At 32.9% G+C, this 10388-nt stretch overlaps 2 protein-coding genes and 2 pseudogenes across 2 annotated transcripts; 3 read left to right on the top strand and 1 right to left on the bottom strand.

Annotated features, from left to right (window-relative positions):
• Window positions 1-231: 231 nt before the first annotated feature.
• LOC113698119 (probable glutathione S-transferase parC) lies at window positions 232-1363 on the top strand. Its single transcript, XM_027217820.2, has 2 exons — window positions 232-623; window positions 875-1363. The coding sequence occupies exons 1-2, from the start codon at window positions 306-308 to the stop codon at window positions 1217-1219; spliced, it is 663 nt and encodes a 220-aa protein (XP_027073621.2). The 5' UTR covers window positions 232-305; the 3' UTR covers window positions 1220-1363.
• A 544-nt stretch (window positions 1364-1907) lies between these two features.
• Window positions 1908-2964, top strand: LOC113697931 (probable glutathione S-transferase; annotated as a pseudogene).
• A 3545-nt stretch (window positions 2965-6509) lies between these two features.
• Window positions 6510-7577, top strand: LOC113697949 (probable glutathione S-transferase parC). The gene is made up of 2 exons (XM_072056537.1): window positions 6510-6829; window positions 7043-7577. The coding sequence occupies exons 1-2, from the start codon at window positions 6510-6512 to the stop codon at window positions 7368-7370; spliced, it is 648 nt and encodes a 215-aa protein (XP_071912638.1). The 3' UTR covers window positions 7371-7577.
• Window positions 7578-7954: 377 nt separating this feature from the next.
• LOC140010696 (probable glutathione S-transferase) lies at window positions 7955-10259 on the bottom strand (annotated as a pseudogene).
• Between the last annotated feature and the right edge of the window lie 129 nt (window positions 10260-10388).

Here is a 10388-nt window from a genome sequence, read left to right as displayed (position 1 = left end):
AATATTTAGAAATTCTGGTTCTAATCTTCCTTCCCTTACCTTTGAATCCTATCCCTACTGCTTGAAAAAAAAAAAAAAAACCTGCATTTTGACTTGTGGCCTAGACGACCCAAGTGTCCTGGTACAATCAACCACTTACCAACCATTATTCCTTCATGCTGCCATCACCAGCCTCTCATTCACTATAAAATGCAAGACCCCGGTTCTTATACCTTGCCCATAATTCAGCTATCTTTTCATCACCTCTAGCGAAAAAATCCTTTCTTTTTTTTTTTTTTTGCTTTGCTCGAATATCATCTGAAAATATGGCCGGTGACAAGGTGGTTGTGTTGGGTACATATGGGAGCATGTTTAGCATGAGAGTCCAAGTTGCTCTGGCCGAAAAAGGCATCGAGTATGAAAACAAAGAAGAAGACTTGGCTAACAAGAGCCCACTTCTTCTTGAGATGAACCCTGTTCACAAGAAAATCCCAGTTCTGATTCATAATGGAAAGCCTGTTTGCGAGTCGCTTATCATTGTTCAGTACATAGATGAAGTGTGGCATGACAAGAATCCCTTGCTGCCATCTGATCCTTACCAGAGAGCTCAAGCTAGGTTCTGGGCTGACTTCGTTGACAAAAAGGTAACATTTTTTTCTTATGGAAACTCTAATGTTGTCAACTGCTGTTAATCAGTTATTCGGGCAAGCATTTCTACTGTCTTTACCAAGATCGTCTAGTCGTGGAACTAAGCATTTCTTAACCTATTTTCACTAGATTATTTTAGGCAAACAACATAAGCAAGCAGGACAAGTTAGATATGGGATAAAAATATTATGTTAAGGAGGGATTTTTCTGTTCAATTTTTTTCTGAGAAAATTAAGGTGAAATGCAGGTTTATGATTGTGGAAGGAGGATCTGGGCCACAAAGGGAGAAGAAAAGGAGGCAGCCAAGAAGGAATTCATAGGGATTATGAAAACATTGGAAGGAGAACTTAGAAATAAGCCTTACTTTGGAGGGGAAGACTTTGGATATGTGGATGTGGCTTTGATTCCTTTCTACTGTTGGTTCCATGCCTATGAGAACTTTGGGAATTTCAAGACAGAAACGGAGTGTCCAAAGCTGGTGGAATGGGCCAAAAGATGCATGCAGAGGGAGAGCGTTTCCAAGTCCCTTGCTGATCCTCACAAGATTTACGAATTTGTTGTGTCCTTGAAGAAGAAGCTTGGGATCGAATAAAGTCTCTTTCAACTTTTGCCTAAATGGAGGATCAAATAAAGTCTACGCATGAATCTGTATTTGGGATTGCTTTGCTTTTTGTGGGCTTCGTAGATCTGTCTTAGAATCCTTTAGTTTTGTTTGCTTGGCTTTGTGAGAATAAAAGAGATTTAGCGTCGTCTTCCTGATATCCTGAACTGGTAGTAAATGATGTTTACCACTACTACTAGGATTTCATGGATAGGCTGTTTATATGTATAATTTCTTCCACAAATTTATAGGACAATTGTCTGTGTCTTTAGTTAAGCAGAGTGTTCGTACAATGTCCAAATTATGTTAATGTGGTACTACTTTCTTTTCCAGGATTGTCCCATATATTTCATATCATCTCCTTAGATAAATTTTTTTTTTCAACTCTCTCCCTTCCTTTGATTCCTTAGTTATTGACTTGTGAAATATGTGCACTTCATTTACAAATTCTGTAAATCTCTAGACCAACTCATAAAAACAGCTCACTGACTTGGGGCGTGGAGCTCGAAGGTTCCAGGAATGATCCGGTACCATTTCATGGTACTCGTTCAACTTAAATAATAAAATCCATGACGACTAAATGTACTACTATTAAAAAAAAGGAGGAATCTGTACACACTTCTTTTGTGGTCAACCATCAATTTTCTTTAAAAAAAAAAAAACTAGCAAACCAGAGAAAACTCCTCCTCCTGCTTCGTACCATCCTCTGAGAAAATGGCTGGTGAAGAGGTGATTTTGTTGAGTGTCTATCCGAGCATGTTCAGTATGAGGGTCAGAATAGCACTAGCCGAGAAGGGTGTCAAGTATGAACTCAAGGAAGAGGACTTGACGAACAAGAGCCTGCTTCTTCTTGAGATGAATCCTGTTCACAAGAAAGTTCCAGTTTTGATTCATAATGGAAAGCCAATACTTGAGTCCCTTATAATTGTCCAGTACATAGATGAGGTATGGCATGACAAGAATCCATTGGAACCATCTGATCCTTATGAGAGGGCTCAAGCAAGGTTCTGGGCTGACTTTATTGACAAGAAGGTACCCTGCAAGATTTCTGTGTGAATTTTATATTTTTCTTTTTTTTTTTTTCCGGAGAAAGTCTTCTTTTTGGAGTTAGATTCTGCATGAATTAAAAGAAAATTTTTTTGACTAACTAATGTTAGGTGTGAAATGGAATATAACTAAAAGTTACATTATGCAAGAAGAAACAAATTTGACTAACTAATGGAGAAAATGCAGGTTTTTGATCCAGCAAGAGGGATCTGGGCAATAAAAGGTGAAGAGCAGGAGGCAGCCAAGAAGGAATTCATAGAGATTCTGAAAATATTGGAAGGAGAACTTGGGGGAAAACCGAGCTGAAACTTTTGGGCTCGTGGATGTGGCTCTTATTCCTCTATACAGTTGGTTTTATGCCTTTGAGACCTGTGGAAACTTCAAGATTGAGAGCCAATGTCCAAAGCTTGTGGCTTGGGCCAAATTTTGTATGCAGAGGGAGAGTGTGTCCCAGTCCCTTTCTGATCCTCACACTGTTTATGATACTGTCCTTTTTCTGAAGAAGATGTTTGGGATCGAATAGATTACCACACAATGTTCCATTTTCTTCCTGTAGATTATTCACAAAAATTATTTGGGAGACCAAAGATGTTCTGGTTTTGTAGTCGAGATGCACTTGTACTGAACTTTCAATTCGGCTTTCTTGTGGCCTTTCATTTATCTTCTATATAATTCACAACTCGGTCCAAGGTAATGTTCCGAATTCAAAATTAACTTTGTGGATTTTATTTTAGGCTCTTTTGTTTTTTTGGTGGGAAGGGGAAGGGGCTGGAATAGCAGGGAGAAGGAGGGATTCAAGCATAGTTTCTTGGACTCGATCGGTTTGTCAGCTGTTTGAAGAGTTTAAGGAAGATAATTGAAATGCATCACCCATATCTTGAACAAGTATTAGGGGGCGTTTGGTAAAAGGGTATCGGAATGAAGGAATGGAATAAACTCCATAATTGGCGTTTGGTTCACTGGTATAGGAATTGAAATTTTGGAATGATTTTTAAAAATTTGGCATCCCTCCATTCCTTAGTAAAAGGGTGGATTTTGTCCAAAACCCAAGTGTGATTCCAAAATCTTATAATTACATAATATTTAGTACAATTAATATTTATATATATTATATATTTATATTTATATTTATATTATATTATAATATTATAATAATAAAATTTTATTATAATTATATATTTTATTATAATATTAGTATATTATATAAACATATATTATAATTATTTAGTTAAATATAATTATATTTATATAATATATATTATAAATTTCTTAATATTATATAATAATATATTTATAATATATATGTATATTTATAAATGTATATTATATGTGCATATAATTATAATAAATACATGTATATAATATTAATAAATTATATAATATATTTATTATTTTAAATATAATAATATATAATAATAACTATATCTAATTAATATGCATTATATTTATATAAAATATTAGTACAATTAATATTTATATATTATATAATTATAATTATATATTTATATTATAACATTCGTATAATTATAATTAATTATATAAATAATATTTAATTTAATTAGTTACAAAATTATAATAATGATATTATTATATTATATAATTATATATTATAATTATTTAGTTAAATATAATTATACTTATATAATATATATTATAAATTTATTAATATTATATAATAATATATTTATAATATATATGTATATTTATAAATGTATATTATAGTGCATATAATTATAATATATACATGTATGTAATATTAATAAGTTATACAATTATAATTATAATTATTATTTTAAATATAATAATATATAATAATAACTATATTTAATATGTAATATGTATTATATTTATATAATTAATATTTGTATATATTATATAATTATAATTATATATTTATATTATAATATTTGTATATTTATATTTAATTATATATATAATATTTAATTTAATTAGTTACAAACTTATAATAATATTATTATTAGTTATATGTATTATATAATGTATATTAATTTATGTAATATAATTAATATTATCAATTATACTAATAATTATACATATTTACTAATAGAAATTATTAATCAGTTAGACTAAATTTACTAATATATTTATATTGATATATTTAATTAGTGAAAATTTCTTATATCCCATTTACAAAGAGTCAATAACTATCATTTACGATGTGGTTTATAATAATTTATTATATTCCATTTCGAAAGAGTCGACGAACCAAACATCAACTATAATAATGATACACATTCCAAATACTTGAACCAAACTAATGTATTGGAATGAAGGATCTCATTCCAAACCCAGGATATCCGATTTCGAATCCGAATCCGATTCCGATGTGCGAACCAAACGCGACCTTAGTGTGGTACAGCTCTAACTCTCTGGCTTCTCGTACTGTATTCCATAGTTTATGCACATATGAGGACAAGGCGGAGTTCCAACTTCTAAGTTCTAACCATAGAGATAGAGAATTGCCTAGTCAAAATGTTGCACAGTAGTTGAAATATAGTTTAAGTACTCAGATGCCAGTATTCTGTCTCTTTTTTTTTTATTTTACTTAAATTACACTAGATAACAACCCTTTCAAATTTCAACGAATTAAAAAAATTAATCCATCAAGTAATGCTCTAATCACCTATAAAATTGACATATGAGTACTAAAATTTATACAGTTGACAAATTATGCAAGTGTTCATACCAAATCAATCCTGTAACTTCTCTTATTTTGATGCAAATCATCTGAAAAAATGGCTGGTGGAGTTGTCTTACCGGATGACTATCCTAGTATGTTTGGCATGAGGGTCAGAAAAGCACTAGATGAGAAGGGTGTGCAGTACGAATACAGAGGAGAAGACTCCAACAACAGAAGCCCTACTCCAGATGAATCCTGTTCACAAGAAAATCCCAGTTCTGATCCATGATGGAAAGCCCGTTTGTGAACCTCTTAGTACAATTGTTCAGTATATGGTATAGCTCACTGATTTTTTTTTTTTTTTTTTTTTTTTTGTTGTGAGCTTCCATATAGATAGCAAATGTTCCTAAGCTTTTACTGTTTGACTGATACTATGCCCTACTTTTTTATAACACCAAATTTGAGGTGTTTAAAGCTACTTTGATCTCTGATAGGTAATGTTGTGTTAACAATGATTTACATGTATTACCATTTACTAGTGTTGTTCTTAAATTCACATTTGCCCAGGTTTATACTGTAGGGATAAACATTAGAGTTTTCTTTTTTTAAGGCAAAAACTTGAGCTTATTAGTAGTGTTGTTCTCAGATTCATATTTGCCCAGGTTTATAATGTAGGAAGAATAACTTGGGCTACAAAGGGAGAGGAGCAGGAGGCAGCCAAGAAGGAATTCATATAGAGATCTACAAAATTTTGGAAGGAAAACTTGGAGATAAGCCTTACGTTGGAGGTGAAAATTTTGGATACTTAGATGTGGCTCAAATACCTCTCTATATTTGGTTTCATGCCTACAGACTCTTGGAAATTTTAAGATAGAGACTGAGTTCCCCAAGATTGTGACATGGGCTAAAAGGTGCATGAAAAGGGATAATGTGTCAAAAGTCCCTCGCTGATCCTTGCAAGGTTTATCAGTATGTTTTCACATTGAAGAAGAAGTATGGGATTGATTAAGAAACAAAAGTACCAATTCTTGTTGGTTTTTGTTACTCTTGACTAAAAATCCCTTGTGTAGTTTACGTTTCAAATAAGTCCAGAAGCAAATATTCTGTTTACTACTGGCAAAAAACTCGAATCATTTGTACATGTTCAACTGGGGAATGAAAATTGCCGGGGATTTGCCTTGCTGTGGGAGTGTAACTGCATAAAATTACAATTATGAAACTAGTGACAACATGATTAAGTGAATCCAATGTTGAGACACATGCTAAGATTTATGATCATACGTGATATTGGAAAACAAAGCCTAACAGTAAACTATTCAGTTTCCTTATCCGCCGAATATTGTTTCAGAACCATTCATTCAATTAGAAGAAGAAAACTATATCCATTAAAAAACTGTGCATATTATTTCATGGCTTACGAAATCACAACCTGGACCTACCAACCATATGTTTTAGCTCCAACTCAGGCAACTTATATTATATATACGAGTCAGTAAATGTGACACTAGCCCCAATCAATTCCATTGCTTCTATCACTATCTCGTGTCCAAATTAAAGTCTCTGTCATTGTTGCTTCAGGTCGTTGCTGAAAAAATGGATGGTGAAGTGATTCTGTTGGATGCATATATTAGTATGTTTGGCATGAGGCTAAGAATAGCTTTAGCTGAGAAGGGTGACAAGTATGAGTTCAGGGAAGAGAACTTGCCCAATAAGACCCCATTTCTTTTCCAAATGAATCCCATTTACAAGAAAGTCCCTGTTTTAATTCACAAGAGAGCCCTTCAATATATTAATGAGGTTTGGCATGATAAGAGCCCATTGTTGCCATCTGACCCTTACAAGAGAGCTCAAGCTAGATTCTGGGCTGATCTTGTTGACCAAAAGATACTAGGATTAGCATATGGACTGTCTCTGTGTGTGTGTGTGTGTGTGTGTGTTTTTTTTTTTTTTGTGTTGTGTGGCTGCACATTAAAAATGAGATGGTAGAACCAACCATACTCATTTAGATTTTTGAAATGAATTTGTTAAGAATTGGACAATAAAAATTGCATGCTATGGTCAATTATATTCCCATACGTATTTATTGACATCTGCAGTTGTGCAATGCAGGTCCATACTTTAGGAAGAAAAACCTGGGCCGCTAAAGGGAAAGAACTGGAGGCAGCCAAGAAGGAATTCATAGAGGCTCTCAAGGTACTAGAAGGGGAACTTGGAGATAAGCCTTACTTTGGTGGTGAAGAGTTTGGATATGTAGATGTGGCTTTGATTCCTTTCTACAGTTGGTTCCATGCCTATGAGACTTGTGGAAACTTCAAAATTGGCGCACAATGCCCAAAGTTTGCGGCTTGGGCTAAAAGGTGCATCCACAGGGAGAGCGTGTCCAAGTCCCTTGCTGATCCTGAAAAGGTTTATGACTTTGTTCTGATGCTGAAGAAGTATTGTGGGGTTGAATAAAGAAACACATATAGAGCACTCACTGGATTGCAAATCTTTTTTATTATTTACATGTTTGATTTTTATTGCCTAAATTCCCTTGATTTCATCAGATCACAGGTTAGGTTACTTCTTAACTTTGTCATCAGGATCAGTAGTAAACAAGCTGTCTGCTACTAGGGCCATTTGCATTCAAGAAGAGCTATGAAGAAATAATTGAAGCTAAAACTTGGTTTTGCTGGTATGGCAACGAGTTTCTGACCTGAAACAATCTTTCATTATGCCTGTTTTATGCATCAGTTGACCTGTTAACCATCTGAGCTTTTCTTTGAGATCTAGAATTTTAATCTTCTAAATTTGAAGCCAGTATGAACATCAAAGTTTGTCTGATCTACGAGCTACAACTTGGAACGCGAAAGCATTGATTATTGTGGCAAAAGGGTTATTACATCCTAATCCACTTGTAATGCAAACTGTAAATACACAAAATTCTCCAAATAATCACACTTAACGAGGTATTATCCTTCAAATCTATCTATCTATCTACTCTAGTTTCAAATGGATGATGAAATTAATATAGTCCGACATAAATCCCCACAACAACGTAATTAAGCTAGCTTCTCCATGTTACTCCTGTCCACGAAGCTTTTGCCACAGCAACACAGATTCATAGACCTTTATGGGGTCAGCAAGAGACTTGGAAACACTGTCCCTTTCCCCAAGCTATCAGCTTGGGGCAATCGGCTTCTATACTGAATTTACCAAATTTCTCATAGGTATAGAACCAGTTATAGTTTCCAAGAAGAGCCACATCAAGAGACCCAAAATTGTCACCTCCAAAATAAGGCTTGTCTCCTAATGCTCCTTCCTCCAGCGGCTTTAGGCAATTTATGAAGCCAATCTTTGCTGCCTGCTGCTCTTCTCCTTTTGTCGACCATATTTTACGAGCAAAACCGTCTAGCTGCAATAGGTAACATGACACTCATGAAATCATGAACTTACATACACGTATTCCTGCAAACAGAAAATCACAATTTGTTACCTTTTTGTCAGTGAAATCAGCCTAGAACCTAGCTTGAGCTCTGTCATAAGGATGAGAGGGCAAGAGGGAAGCTTTGCCCTTTTATACCTCGTCAATATACTAAACTATAAGTAGGGACTCACAAAAAGGTCTTCCATTGTGGATAAAAACTGGAATTTTCTTGTATATGGGATTCATCTTTAACAACAACGGACTTTTCTGTAAATTCATTAGATCTTCTTCCGTGGATTCATACTTGACTTCTTTCTCTGCTAGAGCAATTCTAACTGTGGTAGCGAAAATGGTAGTCAAGAAGTCCAAGAGAATCACCTTCTCACCCGTTCTTCCACTTTGATGGCAAAGGTGACAGACATGATTAAGATATAGTAGCTACCCTCCGCATATTTATTTTTTGGTTGACAAAAATGTAGTTTTGGTATTTAAATTTTGACATATGAGCGGTTTTAGTTCTCAAACTTTTGACAAAAACAAATTTGATATCCAAATTTTCAACTTTTGAGCACATTTAGTATCTTTGATAGTTTTTATCCAAATTGCAACTAAAAGAGCATAATAGTCATATGTTCGGCAAACTATTGTATTAAAAATGTAAAAAAAAAAAAAAAGAAAAATATCAGACATGAAGTTCAAGGACTAAATTTTACATTTTTTGGCATTTTATTATACAATAATTGGTGGATATATGAGTATCACATGATTTTTTCTGATAGCAATTTGGAAAAAATCGATTAAAGGTATTAAATGTAAAATGTGTTCAAAAGTTAAAAGATTAGATACCATATTTGCTTTTATCTAAAGTTTGGGAACAAAAGCCATTCATGTGTCAAAATTTGAATATCAAAACATTTTTCTCTCTCTGTTTTTTTTTGGTTTGACAAAATTACTTTTCTTACACTTTGAAAAATTTTCATACATCTTGAATAATCTACCAAGTACTTTTTTGACTAAGGACGTAAACGTCAGAAGTCACCATCAAAATAGGTCATTGCTCCTGTCATATAAAACCTCACCGAAACTAATTTTTAAGGGATAATTTCAGAAACCTCCCCTGAGGTTTCTGACAGTCTCACTCACCTCTCCTGAACTTTACAAAATATCAGATACCTTCCCCGAACTTATAGTTGGAGTAACAAGATTAGCCCATGTCAGAAAAATGAGCATTAAAAAAATATTTTTAGGAGTGAGATGATATCTGTGTTCCACATATGCCCTTTTTGCTTATCCACAACTTGAGCTAAAGCAAAAGGAAAAAAACAAAAAGAAGTAATAAGTTGAACCAGATAGAGACAAATGCAGATGGTTTCTTCAAACAATGTTACAATGCTATTTATATTTTTTTGTTTTAGCTATTAGACATTTATTTAGCTAATATGATCATTCAATTAATTGAAACATACTTCTGGTGATATAAAAAAAATGTATAGTTTTATAATTTGAGTGATTAAAAGTATAAATTTTTATTAGTTAAGTCATAAAAAAAATATTATTTGAGTGAATAAAAGTATAAATTTTTACTAGTTAAGTCACAAAAAAATTTTCACTATTTGGTTAATTGAGTGAATGGCAATTGCAATTAAATAAATAGTGTAACGATCAAATAACCAAATTCTCAATAGTTTAAGAACTCTTTGGCGATTTTCTCTATGGAAAATGAAATGAAGTAGCAAGATACTTCATTTCATTTAGTGCTAGATACTTTAGTTGAGATTTTTAAAAAAAAAAATTAATTCACACTGTAGTTAGTCGAATTTATTCAACAAGCTTCGTTTGAATACCATAACTTAGGTAGATCTGATTTTCAAAAAATTCAATAACCCAAATTGTGTTGCATCACTTTATGAGATGATGTAATATACAATTTACGTCATTGAATTTTTGAAAACCAAATTTACCCAAATATAAGTAATGAGTTACACTAGATAATTGTCTTACAAAAAAACACATGAAATGCATGACTTTAGAGAAAGGTAATACTAGTGCTAAACACTTCATTGGTG

The sequence above is a fragment of the Coffea arabica genome, chromosome 7c (assembly GCF_036785885.1).
Source record: "Coffea arabica cultivar ET-39 chromosome 7c, Coffea Arabica ET-39 HiFi, whole genome shotgun sequence".
Taxonomy (NCBI): Eukaryota; Viridiplantae; Streptophyta; class Magnoliopsida; order Gentianales; family Rubiaceae; genus Coffea; species Coffea arabica.
This window is presented reverse-complemented; position numbering and strand designations above follow the sequence as displayed.